Here is a 23235-nt window from a genome sequence, read left to right on the forward strand (position 1 = left end):
ATTTTGTGTGAGCTGATACTGATATGATTGTGGGAAAATATTACTTTCCTTAATTTATTTTGTTTCAAGATATTTAACTTAGTAAATGTAAACTGATTTTTGACCAGTTATTTTATTGAGTTGATTAACAGTGAATACAAATGTTATCTATTATGTAGTTTAGATAATAGCATATTGGTTTAATTGTACTACAGATGATTCCAGTAAAGTATGTGGATGTTTTCTGTAGATTGTTGAAGTCCAACAAAATGTCTGCTGTTTCTTGTAGGTGTGTGACTGCTGCCATCTTCTGATTGTTTCTTTCCTTGATTTGAGCGAGCTGGATGGCTGTAAAAGTCACTTTTAAACTGGTTAAATACTAGGAATATTAACATATACAAAGTGTTTTAGTTTAAAGCTAGCATAGACCGTATTTTAATAAGTGATGGAGTTTAGGAAGGACTAGTAATCATTTTTACAGATTTTATAAAATGTTTCTGTTAAACGTTGATTTAAGATCAGTACTTTTACTCCCGCCTGCTACTTTATCATAAACTGGGTGGAGGCTGTTATTTTCTGGTCATCCGAAGTTTATATAAAATCAGATTGGATGTAAGAAGACTTCCAGTCAGATTTACTTTGTTTTCAAGCAGTAATAATAATTGAATCACATGCAAATCTAAATAAATTTTAAAGGTTTTCTTTTTGGTGATTAGGGTGGCAACTATCTAGCCAGCCAATGTTGTCATTTGGGTTAGTGATGTGTGGGGAAAGAAATACTGATGCAAAAAACAGCAGGTTCACCACGTCTGCTGCTTCTCATTTTCATGAAAAACTGAGTATTTACATGCACAGAGCTCTTATGCAAGATTTGTGGAAAGGGTTTTAGACCAAACTAAAATAAATAGAATATATTGCCTGTTCCACTTTATATGTGAGAGAGCCATGCTAGCTAGCTACCCAAATTAGTTACCCTTTTAGCTGGTGCCAAAAATGTTTTCCAGGGATATTGGCACAAACTCATACTATTGTAGAGAAAAATAGCTAGTCAGTATCTCAGCTGTGTACTAATTGACTTAATCAAATTATTGGTGGGTAATCATCTGATAAAATAACTTGTACTTCTGCAGACTAAAGATAGACTTTCTTGTTTACTGACCAGGATTGTATGTTTTCTGATTTATATTCCTTAATCCTTTTAGGCAGCACAGCAAATCATTGAACTTCAAGAAGCAGCACAAATAAATGCAGGGTTGCAACCAACTAATCTAGGGAGAAATAACAGCCTGCATGATATGAAAACTGTTGTAAAAACTTGGAGGAACAGGTTACCTATTGTGTCAGATGACTTATCCCATTGGAGCAGCATTTTCATGTGGAGACAGCATCATTACCAGGGTAAAACTGCCTGGTCCAGCATGCATTCATCATGTAATTTTCCAGACCACCCACTGTTTTAAAAATATTAGTTTTGTAAATGTATGCCCATTCGTAAGTTTCAGTCACTCAAGAATATAATTAATTTTGATATTTAAATTTTCAATTTGAAATAAAACTCACTTTTAAAGTGTTACATATTTTGTATCAAAAACATACATTTTCAAAGCTAAGAAAAGTTTGAATATCTTAAATTTCCATTTTCATAATTCATTTTCTCGTGTATTTTCTCTTTATAACGTTTGATTTATGTTAACTTTTTACTTTTTGTATCTCTAGCCATTGTAACTGCCTATGAAAATAGCTCTCAGCATGATCCCAGTTCCAATAATGCTATGCTAGGAGTTCATGCTTCAGCTTCAGCAATTATCCAGTATGGAAAGATAGCTCGAAAACAAGGACTGGTCAATGTAGCACTGGACATACTGAGTCGTATTCATACTATCCCTACTGTGCCTATTGTGGATTGTTTTCAGAAGATTCGGCAGCAAGTTAAATGCTACCTTCAGCTGGCAGGAGTCATGGGCAAAAATGAGTGTATGCAGGTACATTACTAATATCTCTGTCAAGGCATGTTGCTGGGGACTTTGAAGGCTTGATATACCATCAAGCTGGATGTAATTTCCGTTGATTCTGTAGTTGTACCACATAAAGAACAAGGGTACAGTTTGGTCCCAATAAGGCAAGAAATGGTTTAGTAGTATAAAGCAGGAAGTAATGAATAATTGAATAAAGATGACACCTTAGAGACTTAACAAATATATAGGATCATGAGCGTTCGAGGGTAACACTTCATCAGATGAGTGAATAAAGATGGTCATTTGAAGTAACAAATAGAGTTTTATTTTAAAAGTATTTGAACAGAACATAGTAAGAGTAATCACCAAAAGAAGTAAAAAGAGAAAATGAATGTTCTGAAAAATAAATAGAAGATAATTTAAAGATATACTGTGTGCACAGAGGTTGGGGGAAAGACTGTCACAAGACAAAGTGAAAATTTAAATTATATTTTGACTTATTGTCTGTGTGTGATGAGCATCAGGATACTAAAGTAAAAGTAAATTAAATGACAAGAAAAAAGGAATATGATGGTAAGCAAAAGAAGCTGATACACAATAATCAATTCTGGGGGAATTTAACAGTAGCTCCAAATTACGGATGTAAAGGGGTAACCGGTTAACTGGTTACCTGGTAGACATTGCTTAACTGGCATGCTTACCCCAAGGTAACAAGTTAACTGGTGACTAGCCAGCTGGTACAGCACCAACCTGACTGATCCCACCTGCTCTAGTGGCCTCCCACTCATGATGAGGTGGGCTGGTTAAACATATAGTTTGTCTGGCTAACATTTTAAACAGGATTTTATATCCATACTCCCAAGTGCAACAGTTGCCGAATTCCAGGACTAAATATTAGGTTTAGTGAAATTAAAAGTAGGAAATATAGTCTATTGCGTACCAAGTATAAGACATACTGTCTTTTAGCGTATCTAACCCGTGGGTTATACACGTTTTTATAACCCTCACCCTCTGCGGGGTATACAAGTTTATTTTTACTTGCCTGCGCTGCTCTCTCTGTTCCCCCCGCCCGGAGGAGGGTGGGTTGTGCCTGGCTGTGGCTGCGCGGAGCCTGGGCGCAAGTGCGGCTCCCCTCCTGCAGGCAGGCCAGCTCGCCTGCTCTGCGCTCTACGTTCCCCCTGCTGGCAGCAGGTTGGCTACCTAACAGAAGATGCAGTTTATCCTGGTATGTGCAATTATCTTAAAGTAGCATATATAACCCACAGGCTATACATGTCCGCGGGTTGTCTAAAACTTTTTTTACACGTTCAGGCAAAACCGTGGGTTATGCATGGGTGCAGGTTATACACGAGTGCAGGTTATATACACTAGTTTACGGTAGGCCCCAGTAAAGAATTTTCCAGAAAGGTCAAGAAAAGTTGAAGAAAATTCTGCATATGTTTAGATTTTTAGAAAGAATTTTTAAATAAATGAAATAATGCTAGCAAATGGTTGCTTATTAAATTTAAAGGGAATTTCTCTTTGGCAGCTGTTTAGGAAGCTTTTTTTCCTTTTATTGATACAGAATGCACGGTTCAAGCTTTTTTCATAAAAATTTGTTTAATAGGGCCTTGAAGTTATTGAATCAACTAATCTGAAGTATTTCACCAAGGAAATGACGGCTGAGTTCTATGCACTGAAGGGAATGTTCTTGGCTCAGATTAACAAGTACGTATGTTGGTTGAATGAAATAGCAGCATGCATCTGGGAGAAGTGCAACATACATATTTTATCAACATGTTTTAATAGGGAAGTTGTTCAAATGTTAAACCAGTATAAAATAGGATAAAAGTGAATATGCATACCAATTCTTAGCTGCTTTGTGGTTTTTTATAGTAATATACATCACTTCAAAATACTGTGGAGAAACTAGGTCAAGTAAACCTTCCACCCCCTCTATTAGAGAAGTTTTACATATTGAGAAAAGGCAAAGTCAACTGGCTTGTACAAGATTCCGCAGTGAGTCAGGGACAGATCTGAAGTTAGGACTCAGAAGTTCTCTGCCTAGTTCCTTGCATTGTCGTTTCTGGGGTTGTCTTATATGATAAATATAATATCCTAGTAAGATGGAAGCTCCTGAATGCAGACATCCAATATGATTCAATAAGTTTTTGGGTAGAGAATTATTTTGAGAAAATTATTCACTTTTAGGGATGTCAACGTGTAGTCAACTATACAATTAATCGATAAGCCTAGGCTTATCAGGTAATCTTGTTGACTAAACTCATTTCTCCCCTCCCCCCCTGGCCGCCGCCTCTGTATCAGATGCAGCAAGGGGGGCAGAGTGGAAGCTAGTGCCTGTGAGGAACTAGCTTAAAAGCTGGCTCCGCATGAGCACTGAATCCGCCTATCCTCCTCCCTCACCCCCCACAGAGATGCAGCAGTACGGAAGGAGAGGGGGTTGGCCAATACTCATCAGCTCTGCAGATCCACCACCACCCTCTCTCTCCTTCTGCCTCCTGATAATAGAGGCAGAAGCACAGGATGGCAGGGTTCTCCCTGGGAGTGGGGCTGGTAGTGCACTAGTTGCTGGCCCCACCCCAGGGGACTATCAAATAGTCATGTGACCGACAATATTTGTGTGATTACACAAGTATTCAGTTACCTGATACCTGATATTCCCTAGTTTACTTATGAAAAAATCCTGCTCAACCCTTAAACTCTGAGCTGTTTGCTGAACAAAAGTGGTATTGTTTTTCTATGGCTTGTGCTCACTGTACATCCCTTTCTGAAACAATAGCTATTAAAGGAATAAGAAATAAAATGGTGACAAGAATGAGTCTTCTTAGACCAGAGGTGGCCAACCAATTCTGGGCAAAGAGCCAAGATAGCAGTGGATCCAGTGCAAAGAGCTGGGGAAAAGTTGTCGAGGGGAAAAAAAAAAAAGACTGCCCCTTTAAAAGGAGCCCCATGCTCTGCCCCTTTAAGAAACTGCAGTTAAACATGTTTTGAGGCTTTTTGGCCACAGCAGGCTCCAGCCGCCATCTTTATTTCTGCAGCTTTCATGGTTGCGCCAGACGGCTCCCCTGCCAAGGTCCTGCCAATGTCAGTACAGGGTGCCGGAAGGAGAGGGCTATTTTTGGAGGGGCTTTGCGAAATGCGCTTGGGGAGGGGAGAAGGGACACATGCGTCTCTCCAGCCTCGGGTTGGCCACCTCTGACTTAGACACTGTGCTATATTATACAATATGGCGGTGCCATACACAAACTGCTTTTAGATAATCATATTGAAAGCTTGATATGCACTGTAAAGGTCTTGCCTGTAGCAGATTAAAAACCTTTAATTCTAAGGCTTCATTTCAAAAAAGGTACCTGCTATCTGTTGTTTTTCCCTCCATGTTAATAAATGCTTTATTACTGTCGAGAAGGATATGGCACTTTTAATCCAGAGGGCAAATTACTTTATAAGCTTTAGGTCAAATTTTATCCTGAGGTACCTATGTAGTCTCAGTAGAATTCATCGGGAATGTGCATACCCATTCATGCAGTCATCATTCTTGTATGCTTTATGCAGGGGAATCACTTTAAGTACCACTACAAAGTAGCCACTCCTAGAGTGAAGTTGGTAGGAAATGGTGACTATCTTCTTCTCAAATGGAAGTAGCAAGGAATTTTAAACAGGCAGAATGTTATTACTTTGATGAGAAGTTCAAGAGGATCTTTAATGACCACAAATGGGTCTTAATTTTACACTTTGTCTGAAAGATAGGCAGTTTAAATTTGTAAAGTGGGCAGTTGACATGAATAATTGATGCTGCCTGTCTATAATCCAATCACATTTATGCAATAGAATAGTACGTTTTTAAATGCAATTATAAGATATTTACTCTTCTCACTTTCTTGCAAAAATATATCAAATTAAGTGTAGAATTTCAGAAATGTAAGTGACAGTTTTGTATTTGTGTCCCCCAGTGAATGAGTGAATTCTTTACTACCTATCAACTGAACTGGAAGGGAAAGGTCACTTCTGGGTGTACCATCCCCCTTTGCCGCCCACTTTGTGAATAAGGTGATAGAAGTAGAATAGAGAGTCATCTGAGGTGTCAGAGTGATAGATAATACGGGAAAGGGGAGAGAAAGAGAAGACTAGCAACAAAGCCTGTTGGTAGAAATGGAAAGTAGTGATAAAGAGAGTCATTTATCAGACTGCTCCCATAGTAATCAGTTCCAAGACTATACAACCTAGGACATGGAAAGCTATTGGAGGAAAATAAAGTGGCTGTGTAATATTGAGGGTAATTAGTTTTTTAATAAGCTATTTGACAGGGAAGGTTACTTTAATTTACATCATTTTTTTTCCCTAATGCTAGTCACTTTCGTTTTTGTAGTGCTACAGATAATTACAAGTTGTGTGGTCTTCTGAATTGAATATTCATATTTTTGTATTAAAATTAGGTTTTTAAGGATCACTGTTAATAGAGAGACATGAGCGTTACTTAACTCTAGCGTGTTTTATTCCAGTGCTAATCTAGTAAAAGGAATGTATTTATCTTAGAGCACTTCTATATCAAAGGAGCCCAAAGAGCTTTGAAGGATTCCTCATTTCATTGTTGCAATACATATGTGAGAGAGATAAAATTGATGCTGCAATGAAGCTTTTCATCTTTTATTTATTAAAATTGTTTTGCTTGAAATGTACTTAGTTTGTGCACCATATTTTACAGATTCAAGAGTTTAATTACTATTGGGATAATTAGCACAAAAGGCACAACCTTCTGTATTAGGAAAAAAAATCAGAATGGGAAATGTTTAAGGTTTTAAGATTATCAATTTTAGGAAACGTTAAATGGACTGTATTACAATACACATGTTTTCAGGCTATCGTAGTGGTCCCTTCAAGTCTTGGAATCTATAACTCTATGATACTTGTCATGTTTTCTGAGACACTTTTACTTCCCAAAACCTTCACTTTTTCTCTCTCCTGAAATTAAGATATTAATTCTGTCAGATCTGTGATCTTCCTCAATCCCCCCTTCACCTTTTTACTTGAAAGCCACATTTTCCGGCTTTGGAGAAATGAAAGGAATCACTTCCAAATCATGTTGATTTTGGTGCTTTATTAATTTCAGTGTGGGAATCCCGCACTCTTCCCCTCAGGTTTCTGCAAAAAGCTCTCTTGCTTGTTTATATGAGTTTCATCTTCAACTCCTGAACGTGCTGGACAAGGAATTTGGATGTACTACCAATAGGTTACCAGTCCAAGCCTGGCACTTCCCCAGTTTTGTTTTTTTCCTCTTCTGCCCCTTGTGCATTCTGGAGAAATGTTTATTGCTGCACCCTTCCTTCACCTTTCCTGTGTCATTTTTCCCCACTTTCTCTCCACCAGTATTGCAAACAAGTGTTGCTTGTTTGCCTTGCAACAGCCGTGCTCCGAGTTGTAAGCAGTTTCAGCTATTGCTTCTGAGACACAACGCAGTGCAGCTTGGGAGCAAGTCTCCACTGTGACTGAAATACTTTTTGGGAAAATGTTAATGTGGAAAACTATTGTTTGTTTCTCTTTACCCTCCCAACTAAAGATCTTCCCTTGACAAAATGCCTTATCTGTAGTCTAGTTAAATGAAATCGATTAGGACTGAATTGGTTTTATACCATGCCTGCTGCTAAGCAAACAAGTGAGAGAGAGAATTTGCAGAAAAATGAGGGAGAAAGTGTGGTGTTCCCACAATGAAATTAAACACAAGAGGCATATATTGTAAACATATTATAAGAGTTAATAATAATTATTTTCCCCTTTGTAGTAGGAGACTAATTCAGACATTGTATGAAGAGCATTAATTTGGATTTTGACAGCAGAGATGATCCTAACTTCAAAGGATGAGAGGATAAATGGCAGGGTCAGGTGAATTCTAAAGGAAGGCTCGTATATTTAGTTCCATATTCATTATTTATTAGGAGAATTTGCTTGAAAATACAGACAGGGTTGCTTTTTTTTAACGGGAAGATTTTTCATTTTTCCAAGTGGTGTAACAATATCTCCGTCTTCCTATTATGAAACATTTATTTTCATAAACATTCTACTTTGCATAAGAAAGCTAATAGAAAACTAACAGCGTGGAAAAAAAATCATTACTTGAGAACTGAATAATAAAAATGCATTTTAGTATTATGAAAATAAGCAGGTTGAACGTCCTGTTTATTATTACTGTGTTACTTATTATTATACAGCTTAGTTTTTATTAAGGTAAAATATTCCAGTTAGTCACTTACTGTAATCCTGCAGGTCTGAAGAAGCAAACAAAGCTTTTTCGGCAGCTGTGCAGATGCATGATGTGTTAGTGAAGGCTTGGGCAATGTGGGGTGACTACTTGGAGAATATCTTTGTGAAAGAACGTCAGCTGCACCTCGGAGTATCAGCCATTACTTGCTATCTACATGCATGCCGCCATCAGAATGAGAGCAAATCAAGAAAATATTTAGCAAAGGTAAGACTTAAACAATATTGTTTTTAAAAAATGATTATTGTACAGCTTCATAAGACCTAATTTTTCCCCTGGAACATCAGCATTGAGGACAGCACAGATGAATAAGATGAAACACACGTTTGGTATGGTTTACACACATTGTACAACTTCTTAATAATCTCTAAAAGTAAAAGTGACAAGGAGTCCTGTAGCACCTTATAGACTAACAGATGTATTGGCGCATAAGCTTTCGTGAGCAAAGACCCACTTCGTCAGATGCATGCATCTGGTGAAGTGGGTCTTTGCCCACGAAAGCTTATGCTCCAATACATCTGTTAGTCTATAACAGTGTTTCCCAATTTTATTTGGCCGAGGAACCCTTTTCATCTTTTCAGAATTTCAAGGAACCCCTAGGTTTGACAAGCAAAAAAAAGGGAGGGGTGGGGGAGGACCCCACCAATTCATGAAAATCCCCACCAATGCATGAAAATCACATTCCTTCCCCAACATCCCTCTCCCCTTCCTTGAGGCCTCATCTGCTCTGTTCCCCTCCTCTCCATCACTTGCTAACCCCCGCCTTATACACTCTCACTAGGTTGAGACAGGAGGTGTGGGTGGGAATGAGGGATTTGGGTATGGGAAGGGATGAGAAGTACAAGCTCTGGGAGGGAATTTGGATGCAGGAGAAGAGGATGTTGGCTCGGGGAGGGGGCTCCAGTCTCGGGAGTGTTGGGCTCAGGTGGCAGGTTGGGGGACCGAGCAAGCCATGGGCTTGTGGATGTAAGACTTTCCTCGCATGAGCAAAATGAATTTTGTGTTGTGCATCAGTACTGAGTTCATGTGGCTTGTTTGGATGTGCCACTGTGGCACCCAAATTATTAATAAATATCTTATAAACCTCTACCTTTTCCCTCTGCTGAAATATCTCCTCCCCTGGTGCCTGCTTCCTCCCAACTCCTCACTCTCCTCTGCTGTCCTGACTCCTGCCCTTCTCACTGCCCTCAGCCTTCCTGAGACCTGTCCCCCTCCACCGGCCCTTCTCTCCTCCCTGTGCCCCCTCCTCCAGTAGTCCCACTCTGCTCATGTGAGCTATCCCTCCTCATCCCCTCTTCTAACACCTCCCTCTACACACCTGCCCTGCCTCTCTCCATTTCCTATCTTTGTTCATACAGTCTAGCAGCATCTTAGACTAAGGGTATGTCTAGACTACATGCCTCTGTCGCCCGAGGCATGTAGATTAGGCTACCAGACATAGTAAAATGAAGCAGTGATTTCAGTAATCGCCGCTTCATTTAAATTTACATGGCTGCCGCGCTGAGCCAACAAACAGCTGATCAGCTGTTTGTCGGCTCAGCGCGATAGTCTGGACGCGTGGGTGTCGACATCAGAGGTATTTGTCGACCACCCAGGTATACCTCCTGGGATGAGGTTTACCTGGGTGGTCGACAAATACCTTTGTCAACACCCGTGCGTCCAGACTATCGCGCTGAGCCAACAAACAGCTGATCAGCTGTTTGTTGGCTCAGCGCGGCAGCCATGTAAATTTAAATGAAGCGGCGATTATTGAAATCGCCGCTTCATTTTCCTATGTCTGGTAGCCTAATCTACATGCCTCTGTCGCCAGAGGCATGTAGTCTAGACGTACCTTAACAAAACATGTAGTTGGTAGTATGAGATTTCATGGTCACAACCCGAAAGCTACCACCATCATGTTTTGGTAGTCTTTAAGGTGCTGCTAGACTATTTGTTGTTTTTTAAGTTTTTCTAGTTACAGACTAGTTTGTCTACCCTTCTGAAGCTTTTTTGTACAGTTAAAGAATTTTCCTGAGGATGTATCATTTTGAAGTTCTTTATTTGGACGCTAATATAAAATATAATAGATGTATTTCTGTAATGATTGTATGGATTCCACAGACCGTGCAGATTCACTTTTGTAAATGGCAATTTTAATATTTTTTTCCATTTATTATAATTTTGCCTTGACACTGCAGGGCTTTCTTCTGCTGTAACTTTTTAAATAATATTTAGAGCCTAAACAATTATTTATGGGTAAAATATGTACATTACTAGTGACTAGATTCTATACATCATCTTTTAAAAATACTTTGTCAGAAAGATACAAATTCAGATGTCATCTTGAAGCTTCTTTTTGTTCTTCTTCTTTTAGGTTCTTTGGCTTCTGAGTTTTGATGATGATAAGAACACACTAGCTGATGCAGTAGACAAATATTGTATTGGTGTCCCACCTATCCAGTGGCTGGCTTGGATTCCACAGTTGTTAACGTGCTTGGTCGGCTCAGAGGGGAAGCTGCTTCTGAATCTCATTAGCCAGGTAGGGTGGACATATGATACAGATGATAATTTCTAGTTCTTTGTAGTTCGAATTTTGTTTTTTGTAAGTTTAAATATTTTTAAAAGGTAAATGAAGGAAGTGCTAAGGTTTCAAAATGTTATTGAGTATACAATTATGAGCATGTTTTCCCATGTAAGCAGGCTATCTTAATTTCAAAGTGAATTTTTGATAAAAACAAGATGTAATAAAACCTATTATTGTATATCATGTGTGCAACAGAACATTACAACTTTCCCTCTGGAGCTATGCTCCGTATTACATTGTTGTGAATATAATTGTCCAGGTTTAAAAATGCACAGTGAAATTATGCATATAATTCAGGATTAGGAATGTCAGAATTGTTCTGTTTGAACTTACAACGATTTAAAAAAATACTGTTTTGGGTTGCTTTTGGGGTTAAGATACTGGTTGAAAATTTTAAAAATGCCTAGTCTTGCAAGAATAATAAGCAAAGCCTATGTGGAATTTTACTCAGAGACGGCATTATGAAATTTTTTAGAGAAGTGACAATGAGGTTTAAAGGATTTAAACTAATAATTAAGACTCCTGGACTCATCTCTTTGAGTGATTTGCTGTATAAACTTGGGTGAATCACTTAAATCTCAGTTTACCAATCTATAAAGTGTTAAGACCACTTTTGCAGTAGTCTTCACAAGAGGCTTGCGTCCATTCTTATGGCATGAATGCAGAACTGAGCCATCGTAGTGCCATCTCACCTTCAATTCCCCCATTATTGGCCATGTTGTTACCGACACTAGGATCCTCTCTAGACTGGGAAAAAGAGTGGTGTAGGAGCGAGGAGATTGTTTGATTGTTTTTGGTTAAACGTGTTAACATATTTCAGATATTGTTGGCTTATCATTTGAATAGGAATTAGCACTTAGTTTAGATCAGTTTAAAACATGTTAGCTCTTCATGGTCAAGTGAAGGCTTCTTACCTACCTAGGACCCTTGTTTTCATAGTAAAAAAGGATAATTTGTGTTAATCTTAATATGATTGAAAATCCAAGCTAATGCAAAGCTGAAATGCAAGCTAATGGATGAAATCATAGTAACCAGCTGTATTATAGCTTAGGCTGTTTTGGGCTTCAGTGTCCCTTCAATCCCTTGGATGCTGCCAAGGGGAAAAATCATCCCTTTTCTCATGACTCCCTTTCTATTTTTTGCAGTGCTTCTATGATCTGTCTGTTCGTCCTTGCCTCTTCCTTTTTTAGGGTCCTAAGAGAAAATTACTGTGCCTTAAAAAAGAATATAAGATAGCAGAATTACAATAAAATGGAGATTTAGAAGAGGGATACTCCCCTGCATCCTTGAGGGAGCAAAGTATTTTGGGTCACACTCCTGATTTCATTATGTCTTGGTGCGTCTTGCAAAACAGGAGTCTACTGAGGATTGATGCATGTTCTTCTTGCTTTAGAATATTTCTCCAAGTTGTTGAGGACAAATATATATCAAGTCCTTTTCTAAAAATTTTGAAATGTGCTGGGTGACTTAAGATCTCATGTCCCATTGAAAGTCATTGGGCTTATAAGTCCCTCACATTCTTTTGTGATTACAGGATGAAATGTGCAAAAGAACAAAGTTTTGTGTGTGATTAATTTGTGCCCTTAAGGCTTCAGAAGAAATTTAAAAATGAACTTAACTGGAAATGAGGCGACTAACTTCAGTTAGTCTATAAGGTGCCACAGGACTCCTCGCCACTTTTGCAGATTCAGATTAACACGGCTACCCCTCTGATACTTAACTGGAAATGAGATTTTACAACAGATACGTTTCTCATAAAATCATTTATTCCTGGATTGCTTCCATAGACTGCATAAACATCATGTCAGTAATCACTGTCCAGTTATAAATGGACATTTTAAGATTGTTTCTACATATTTGACTCTCTCAATACTTTTTAAAGAAGAATCTTGCTAAGAAACTTTTTTTTGCCATATCTTATGGTTGGCTACCTCATATGGCCGAGCCATATACATTGTTGCACTCATTTAATGGACAATGAGATTTATAGATTTAAAGACAGAAACTTCATGTTAATGTATACTCAGCTTTTTCTATAAGAACCAGAAAGCCTTTGGTGAAAGTAGTATCACTTTCCAGTAAGTGGCTATTTTTCATATTCAGTGCTACAATTATGTGGAGTAAGATTACTCTATTGGGCCCAACGTTGGGTTAACTGGGAACTGTGCCCTACTTTAAAGGCTAGCTGGTGTCATTATGTCTGTTTTTCTTCTCTTATGTGCATGAATAAGATCTTTGAGCTGGTCAAGTACTCTTGCATTAAGCTGTTCTGAGATTTATTAGACAATACAGTAGTGGGAATCCTAATTAGCTATCTCTTACAACAGTATAAACAACGAGAAGTCCTGTGGCACCTTCCAGACTAACAGATTTATTGGCGCATAAGCTTTTCTTGACAAAGACCTACTTTGTCAGATGCATCTGATGAAGTGGGTCTTTGCCCACGAAAGCTTATGCGCCAATAAATCTGTTAGTCTGGAAGGTGCCAGAGGATTTCTCGTCGTTTATGCAGATTCAGACTAACACGGCTACCCCTCTGATACTCTTACAACAGTGTGCAGATATGCATTGTGTCATTTCTATGATTCTATGTCCTCTTTTTTTTTGTTTGGATTTTTTTTTCTGAAATGAGCTTTAGTAATAAATTCTAAATAAAACGGAATTATTGAAATACACTTGTTTACTATAATTATATACTTGATCTCTTGTGTATTTTTTATAGATTGTTTTTGTATACCCACAAAATATTGACTAGTATTTCCTATGTGTTTATATTCAAATAGGTGGGAAGAGTCTATCCCCAGGCTGTCTATTTCCCTATCAGGACCCTCTATCTGACATTGAAGATAGAACAACGAGAACGCTACAAAAGTGGTGAGTTGTTAGTACTAAAATTCACTGTGCTCAATTGGCAGTTGCAACTTTGCCTATCCAGTGGATATTCCCTGTCTTCATGGTAAATCAAGTTCATTAGGAAGGGTAGCTACTTATCAAGGCTTAGAGCTAAGGGAATAATTAATGGTAAACTCATTTGGGTTTAGCATGTGTCTGTCTGCAAATAGCTATGAATACCTAACAATTTTGTTGAATATAGTCATATTAAGTTCTGCATACTTATGTGCCCTCATTACTGTAATAACTGCAGACTGCAAAATCATTCATGTATTTTTATCTTCATTAAACTCTTATGAGTTATGGAAGTACTGTTATCCTGAGTTTGCAAATAGGGTACTGAGGCATAGACAGAATCATTGAAAAGTCACGCAGGGTGTCTATCAGAGAAGCAGCTAAACGTATCCAGATTCCTAATCCACAATATTGACCAGGAAGTTGTCCTTTCTTCTTTTTGGATCATTTTGATCTAGGGTTGCCAGATGGTTTCAAGAAAAATACTGGACACCCTTGACATTACATCACAATCTACATTACATCTTATTTAGAAAATTACTGGACATTTATATTTTCTCAATTTGTTTCCCAAACAGAAAGCTCAAATACTGTACTGTCCGGTTCAAAACCGGACACCTGGCAAACCTATTTTGATCGGATGCATAGGTCTCATGCCACTCTGTTCCCTATTGGATGAGTATAACTCATTAAGAATCAGCTTTTAGTGCATATGCTTGGGTTTAAGAGAAACTTTTCTTGCCATATATGCGCTCTGCATTTTTACTTTTAATTTAACTTCCTCTGTAAATGCTCCCTAAAATTCACTGTCACATTGTATTTTCAAGGACAATAAACAAGAGTGCAAACTAAATTGAAGCAATTTTGGATTTTGAGCAGTTGGGGGTGGAGAGGAGATGACAGATATGGGCAACTATTTTAAGGAACAAATCTCTGTGCAGAGCAGTTCCACAGAACCTACTTATTTTTTTTTTTTAGGCCTGCGCAGTCTCTCAAAAATAGTTCCAAAAATACCATTCAGCAATTTAAATCTTTCCTTTTGTTATAGCTATTGTTTTTTATTACAAGTGCATTGTCTAGATAATCACTCATTTCACTTGTGAAATAAGTGTATTTAGTTCTGCGTATGTTTTTTAAAAGGCACTATTTAAGTAACAATAAGTATTTTCCTCTATGTGGTTCTACAGATGAAAAATGTTCACGTACAATAATATGAAATTACATTTTATTTCTTTATTAGTTGTGTGCTATCTTTTTGTTACATACTGTAATGGATGTTCTGCGTTCAAAATAATGATAGCACTCTATGTATAACAGATGATAGCTGATCATTCTCTTGACTCATACTTTTAAACTCGTAAATAATGTTCCGAAACAGAGATCTTTAGTCATATAGTATCACTTGAAACTATGTCTCATTGTTGAATAAGTTGCAAGCTCATAGCCTGAAATTCAGCGGTTAATTATAATATCATTTAGTGGTCTTTGTATAAGAAATTAGCCTTAGTAAGAGATGTTCTGGAGCATAAATTTCCTACTTGTTGATAATAGATCAGTGTTGTTCCAGTTATGGTATAAGGTTTCATGAAAGCAGAAAGGAATTGAATATCTTAGCTTTAAGAGGAAATGGATTGTACAAACCAATGCAAAAAGATTAAAGGTACAAGTCTTCACTCATTTTATAAAAACTGTATTATTTGCTTTTAACTTTATGAAAGAACAAAGAACCATTTGCAGCAAAATTATGTTTTAAACAATTTTGATTTAATCTTTTATTTTCCACTGCATTATAGAAAATTAGCTTTTTTCCATTGGAAGCAAATTCAGGATGTTTTGAATACCATGCAGTCATCTCTTTCATAGTTCTCCGAAAGTTAACTGTGTTGTTTGACTTTTGACCCAGATTCTGGACAGCAGCAGCCAAGTTCAGTAGGAAATCAGTCTCATTCTGCATCAGATCCTGGGCCAATAAGAGCCACTGCCCCTATGTGGCGCTGCAGCCGAATTATGCATATGCAGCGAGAACTGCATCCAACACTTTTGTCCTCTTTGGAAGGCATTGTAGATCAAATGGTCTGGTTCAGGGAGAATTGGCATGAAGAGGTATTTGGACATAATGTAACTATTCAGAATTACTTAATATGCATAAAATGCCAATCAAATTTAGATGTATGTTTCTAGACTATTTTTCATATCTGGCAATATTTTCTATAGATTTTGTTTAGTAAATTGGTACATGAGACAATGGTCAGTTTAAAAAAAATAACCCTAACAATTTTGCCTTCATCTGTAAGCAGTTTATTATTTCTGTATTTTTCAAGAAGTGATGTAGATGCTGGAAAAACCTAAATTCTTGAATTATGTGTTTCCCTCTATATGTGATGGTTTGTGATATAGAATTGGGAGCTACTGCACAAAGTCTAAATTTAAATTTGATCTGTGTATTTTGAGAAGTAAATACAGGCAGTCCCCGACTTACGCGGATCCGACTTATGTCTGATCCGCACTTACGAACAGGGCTTTCTCGCCCCAGAGGTCGGGGCGAGAAAGCCCCGTTCGTAAGCTGCTCCGGTGCCCCTGGTCTGCTGGAGACCGTCTCCAGCAGACCAGGGGCACCGGGCGGGTTCCCGCGCTTCTGAGGCTTTGCCAGAGCAAAGCCTCAGAAGTGCGGGGAACCGCCGCTGCTGCCGCTTCAGTCCGGGTGCCTGTGGTCTGCTGGGGACGGTCCCCAGCAGACCACAGGCACCCGGACTGAAGCCGCAGCCGCGGGGGGGTCCCGCGCCTCTGAGGCTTTGCCAGAGCAAAGCCTCAGAGGCGCGGCACCCCGCTGCCGCTGCGACTCTGCTCCCCGTGTCCCTGGTCTGCTTGGGGGGGGGCGCAGCTAGTGTGCTCCCCCCCGCCCCCAGCAGACCAGGCTTTTGTTTTGGACTCTGGGGCAGAGCAGCTGGGGCGCTGCCCATTGGTCCTGCAGCACCGCTCTGGGCACTACTGGACCAACCCGGCAGCACCCCAGCTGCTCTGCCCCAGGTCCTGATTCAGCCGCTGCTGGTCAGTTTCAGCAGCGGCTGAATCAGGACGCCTGGGGCAGAGCAGATGGGGTGCTGCTGAGTTGGTTCAGTAGCACCGAGGAGCGGCGCTACTGGAGCAACCCAGCAGCACCCCAGCTGCTCTGCCCCAGGCGTCCCAAGTCAGCTTCTGCTGAAACTGACCAGCGCTGACTACAGGAAGCCCCAGGCAGAGTTGCTCTGCCCCGGGCTTCCTGGAATCAGCTGCTGATCAGTTTCAGCAGCAGCTGACTTGGGGACGCCTGGGGTTCTTAAGTTGATTCTGTATGTAAGTCAGAACTGGCGGTCAGTTTCAGCAGTGTCTGAATCTGGACGCCAGTTCCGACTTACATACAGATTCAACTTAAGAACAAACCTACAGTCCCTATCTTGTACGTAACCCGGGGACTGCCTGTATAGCAGATATAATACAATGGAATTTTATTTGACCAGATTATCCACTTGAGCATTTGCCTCAAAAGATGATCGTTTCTTATCCCATCTAAGAAAAGGTTTAATAATAGGTTTTAATAAGGTTTCATATTACTAACAATTCATTATTTTATTGAAAAACCCTCATTATGTTTACGAATGTACTTCAGAATACTGAGAATTTAAATCCCAATTGTCAAATGAACAAAATATATTTTGTACTGAACTTTATTTGCTACCATCTGTGTAATTTACTGTTTTTCAATGGTAAGACTCAATGCTTTAACTCTCAGTAGTAGGCCCATATTGATTCCTTTGCTAAACTGCATCTTAGTCATTACTTCAAATAAACAAAGTTCTTCTGTATTTTGACTAAAAGGACAGCTCTTGCTTCCAGTGACTGAATAGAAGCAGAAAGAGGCCTTATATAAATAAGATTCATAATCTAGATTCAAGTACAGGATATTTTTACTGTTAGAAAATGTATTCTAGTACTGCATTACATTATAGCATTAATGTATATTTGTGTCAAATCAAAAGATCTAACATACCTGACTTTTTTCTTTTATTAGGTTCTTAGACAACTGCAACAAGGCTTGGCAAAGTGCTATTCAGTTGCCTTTGAGAAAAGTGGAGCAGTTTCAGATGCCAAAATCACTCCCCACACATTAAATTTTGTCAAAAAGTTAGTCAGTACCTTTGGAGTAGGATTGGAGAATGTGTCCAATGTCTCCACTATGTTTTCCAGTGCAGCTTCAGAGTCGTTAGCTAGAAGAGCACAGGCTACCGCTCAAGACCCTGTATTTCAGAAATTAAAAGGGCAGTTTACAACAGGTAAAATCTTACAATGTATTTTCAAGTTTATATTAATAATCTACCATTAAAATATTATTTGTCCAATATTCAGATCTGAAAATAGACTTTTACTCTTCTGAGGAAGAAAAATGACTTGGAACAAATAAATTTAAATCATTTAAGAACTTATGATATTCTAGTTACTGTGCATTCCTGTACTCTTGGGAAAGTATGAAAGAAAATTAGACCACAACTTTTTATAGTACAGTATGTACTATAAAGGAAAGAACGTTTATAGTACATATGTAGTCTTTCCATTCTTGATGTAACTATAGTCAAATTACACCTACTGACAAAAATAAGTAAATTACAGCATTTCAGGAAAGGAGTAAACACACTCTGAGTGTTGTAGTGAATGACAGATGAAAACCATTAATAGTTCAATAGTCTTTATTTTAAATACTTTACTGTACTAAAAGCATTCCAATGTAAGTCATTTAAAATGTAATGGCAATTGTCAACTGAAAAATCCCAACAAACAGTTGTAGTTTTCCAAAAATATCAACAGCTAATAAGTAATATTAATATTGGATTGTTAGGTTATAAAATTCTCTACTCAAATTTCACGTAATTGTGTTAGTTAAATTGAATCCATAACAATATTCAGGTCTAATAAAAAGGATCCTTCTGGGAAGTAGCTGCTTTGGTATTTCATATTTTATTTGCCGGCAGAATTGTTATATTTTATATGGCTGTGACATTCAACTGAAATCTAGTCATTTTCCTAAGAAAAGACTACAAAGCAGTTTTAATGTAACAAACACTCAAAAGTATCAAGGCCAGTCAGCTGTTGTTTGTCTGTGAGATACAGAAGCTTGACTTTTCATGGCAGGGGATTTCATGGCTTCTCAGATCGTAGAAATTTGCTTCTAGTGCAATGATACTTCCTTGTCTCATCCTGACAGAAGATTAAAAATTAGATAAAGTGGAATAGAACTCTTTCAACAGAAAAATATCATACTTCTGAATTGGAAAGGCATATTTAAATGTAGAACTAAGTTTTAAACTATTGTTCTAAACCGTACTTTGATTCATTTGTTTTAAAATTTTAGATGTTAATATTCATAAGTAATTATGGAATTTACTGTAGTCAATATTCAAGGTCAGAATTGCTACTGCACACTTTATTGAGTTCAGTAGGTAGAGTTATAGTGGTTTTTCAGAAGCATCATACTGACTATGATGTGAAAATAAGTGATCTGTTGGGATTCTTATGAAAGTAGCTCCCAGTCACAGATATGACCTACATACCTTGTGCACATTATGTGTTGCATGATGTACTCCTTGAAGCACAGCAGTTGCATGACAGTAGATAATGGAAGTTGTGAACCATATGATTAAATTTAATGGATAAAGGCTATGAGAAAGGAAACAGTAGTTTGAGGCATTTCACATATCCCCAGTTGTCTGAAAATTACAGAGAATCAAAATATAGTTAATAAGGATTTTTTATTTTTGAAAACATTTATTTGCATATTGCAACTGCCTTTAGGAAATATTTAGTCACCACTGAAGATATTGTTTTGATAGTGGTTTTTTATATTACCTTAGCTTTTATCCATTTCATTAGTATTTTGTTTCCTTCCAGATACAACAACTGGGAGATCTTAATTTTTGTTGGCTTTAAAGCAGAATGATTATGAAGTTAGACTTGGAATTCTAAGAGAAACATAGAAGGAAGTAGTTGCTTTAAAATACAAAATACAAATAGTAATGCCCAGTCTCTTAGGAAAAAAATTGTAAGATTTAAGATTAATTATTTTGTAGTGTCCATCTTAAGAATGAAAATATCTTGTACTACTAGATGTTCAGTTTATTCTGTATGTATTTTCTTTGCACAATTTCAAGGTTTATAAATGACATCTAAAGTTTCTTAGCTTTTTGATCCTGTCAGATTCCTAGAAAAATTATATGCATCAGTGTTTAAACAAACCTAAAACGGGGAAGTTGTTTCTGGAGCTATTTAATGAAATAAAGAATGTTTTAAAGTAATCAAGATACAAAGTGTTCCTTTTAAATTTCAGTTTAAGAATAAGCAATTTGCCTGATTTTTTTTTTCTTTGCAGACTTCAAAATTTATTTTTCAATTATGATTAAGCATGAGTGGTTACAAGATTAATACAGTTGTTTTAGTTAGTGCTAGATGAGATTATGTTCTAATCTATTAAAATTGGGGTTTAATTCAAAATTGAAATGTGAAAAAAATTGATGAAATTAAATTGAGTGTGCTTCCTTTCTGTAGTCTTCTGTAATTTAATTTATTATGCAGAACATGAAATTAGGTTTGTGATTAATTTGCAGTAGTGGTAGAAACTACAATATCAAATTAATAGAAACTTAATTACTTTTACTGGACATAGCAAATGTATTAACATTTTGCACAATGATTGTGCCTATATTTCTTTGTGCTATGGGTCTGTTCATTCTTAGTCAATGGGAAACTGCTCTCTGTCACATTTAGAAGTGGCCATGTTTGTATTTATAATTCTCAACATCTATTGTGACAAGTCTTCTGTGACGTGTATCTCAATTAAGAATCTATCTAAAAGTAATCTGTGGTTTCTTAAGTCATTTCTAAATTAACATTAACTGATTTACATATATCTTTGGAAACTATATGTTTCTGGGTCCCTCAGAAAAAAAGCTGTTTTCTTCCAGTATTTGTCCCTGTGGGTGCTCCACTGTAGGATGTGTGTGCGCCTGAACACTCTTGTAGATTTTTCTCAGCAGTGTCTGTTAGTCTGTGTTGCGCACACTATACAACCTTGTGCTCCAAAGCCAGCACATAATGGAAGGAGAAGATCTTCTACTGCTTAAGTTTCTTCTCTATGCCTATGTCTCAGGACAGAGCAACTGTATTCACTTCATCCTAAACAAGTTTCCCTTTCACTTTATTTCACAAATTGGGAATTCCTACCTAGGACTGATTCCTTGGTCTTCCTCTTCAGCATACCCCAAAGGTTTGGCAGAAGGCCCCAAGATTCAAATCCTGCTAGAACTGCAACAGGTTTTTCTCTTGGAGTGATAGGCATTCTAGCTCTCTCCAGTGTCTCAGAGACTCTCTTATTCTGTACAAGTACTAAATTTGTATGGGTTTTAGTGTCATAGTCTATTCAGAGCCAGGCAATCTACATCTGACAGTATTACTGTTGAAAAGATGTTAGTTGCTCTTGGGTTTTCCTTCCAAATTAGTTTTGGCTCTGCAGAGTTCCAGAAGGATTTCTTGTCACAGTTAAACTCCACGGGGCCAAGAAAACAACAGACACCCTGGCATTTTCTTTAGTATGGACTAGAGACTTAACTCTAGCACCATAGCATGACTGGTGTCAGCCATACTCAGTGTTCTACCTGCTGGATTTTGGGGCCCTTTCCTTGAAAATTGTCAAGATTTCTCAGAGCAATTAGGCTGACTAGATGCTATGGTCAGACCCTAATTGCGGTCTGGTGTTGGCGCCCTCACTGCAAATGTCTGTTGGTCTGTTCCATTCCTCTTTTTATTACCTTCACCTATTACTGTGGCAATTGAGCACCTTCTATCTCAGTTGTTTCTATAACCTATATTTATAGCCAGGGAGGTCAGAGACCTCTGACATTTTTTCTTCAGCACCACACCTGGAGTGATAGGGCTGGAGGAGTTTGCTGACTGGAACTTGAGAGCCCTACCCCACTCTGGGGGTCCCAAGGCATCAGTCACTGCAGGTGGGGGGAATGACTGAGCAGTGGGCAGCGAGGACCCTGGAGCTCTCAACAATTGCAGCTGCTGGATACACCTTCCTCCCCAATAAGCCTTGGTCTTCAGTCATCCTCTCCCCCCCCCCCATTAGTTTCACCCCAGTCATTATTAGTAAAAGTCAAAGGTTGCAGGCTTCCATGAATTTTAGTTTATTCTCCATGACCTGTGCGAGACTTGTAGTAAAAATAACCATGGCAAACTCTTAACCTTAGTTATAAGAAAAGAGAGAAAAGAGATTATGGGAGTGAGTCCTCCTTATGGCTACATGCTAAGATTCTGAACTTGCATAGCTGGACAGACTTCTTTTAAGAACATGAATACATGCATATAATTTTTGGTAATTTGATGATTTTTATGTTAGTAATTGTAAAAATGTTTGCTGTGATCTGAAAATACCGATTCACATAGGCAAATGTGTTTAATAAAATGGTGGTGGTATCTATAGTCAATCCCACATTTTTAAAAAAAAATATTTTTCTGATATTTTCTATGTTTTTTATTTAAGTATGGTTTCTTCATTGAATTAATAAATCTTGAACTAATTCAAGAAGCAAGACTTAGCTTTTAGCAGCAGTTCAAATAGATACATAAAACATCATCTGTTGAAATTAAGCTGTCTGCAAAGAAAAGCTTAGAAGTCTTTTCACCATAATGATATGCCAGTGATATTTCTCCTCTTTTCTTTACAGCTGAAATTACGTATTTTCCTCTCAGATGGGCTCTGTGTGCAGTAAGGGGTGTTACATTGCATGTAATCAGCTATTCGAATAGTCGATGTAATTTCCATCATCTACTCGTTTAGTTAATAATGGGGGAAACTGCAGAGCTGCAGCGGGGTTAGCTCCTGGCCCCAGCAGCTGATTCCCAGCCCACTGCTGGTTCCCCCCACTGCACCTCTTGTTTTAAATGTACTAAGAGACACCAGGCAGAGGCATAGTGGGGGGGGGGGGAAGCAAGCTGGGATGGCAGAGGTGCAAAAGGGGGGTAGGCAGGGGAAGCAAGCCGGGACAGCAGAAGTGCCAGGGGGAGGTGGGGTAGCAATCCACGACAGCTGATTTCCCAGCTCGCTCCCGGTCCCCCCGGCTGCACCTCTGCTTCCCCTACCTCCCTCCCCCGATGGTGCTGGGGGGAACCGGCTATTAAGCTGGCTCCCCCCAGAGCTGGCTCCTGTTCCCCACCCCTTTACTGCTTCTCTGATAGAGGCAGCAAAGGGGGGAAGCAACTAGTCAAGTCACTACTCGACTATCCGATAAGGTTATGCCTATCCAGTAGTTGATTAGTCACTTATATCCCTATTGTGGAGCCAATGTTACATGAACGAAAAAGATGAATTAATTGTGCTCACTCATTGTGGTTCCTGTCTGCTACTGAGAAACAAAACAAAGTCATTTTAATTGACATTTTCACCAAACTGGAGTGATTCCTATAGTGAAATGAATGATGTGGTGTAAAAAAATGAACACTCTAGCATATTTTTACCATGCAGGTTATTTGCATGTCACTAGAATACTATA

General features: G+C 38.3%; 1 protein-coding gene across 5 annotated transcripts in view; it reads left to right on the plus strand.

The window, feature by feature from the left end:
* Positions 1-23235, plus strand: part of TRRAP (transformation/transcription domain associated protein) — a 178844-nt gene that overhangs the window by 135742 nt on the left and 19867 nt on the right. For 3 of the 5 annotated variants that reach the window (XM_075899522.2, XM_075899524.2, XM_089782324.1), the window contains 8 exons: positions 1182-1410; positions 1696-1961; positions 3541-3641; positions 8193-8394; positions 10541-10705; positions 13534-13624; positions 15561-15760; positions 17706-17967. In XM_075899522.2, coding sequence (XP_075755637.1) covers positions 1182-1410; positions 1696-1961; positions 3541-3641; positions 8193-8394; positions 10541-10705; positions 13534-13624; positions 15561-15760; positions 17706-17967 — 1516 coding nt within the window. The remainder of the gene's footprint in view (positions 1-1181; positions 1411-1695; positions 1962-3540; positions 3642-8192; positions 8395-10540; positions 10706-13533; positions 13625-15560; positions 15761-17705; positions 17968-23235) is intronic. The other 2 variants (XM_075899523.2, XM_075899525.2) reach the window with 1 other exon arrangement.

The sequence above is a fragment of the Pelodiscus sinensis genome, chromosome 15, assembly GCF_052426305.1.
Source record: "Pelodiscus sinensis isolate ZL-2025 chromosome 15, ASM5242630v1, whole genome shotgun sequence".
Lineage (NCBI taxonomy): Eukaryota > Metazoa > Chordata > Testudines > Trionychidae > Pelodiscus > Pelodiscus sinensis.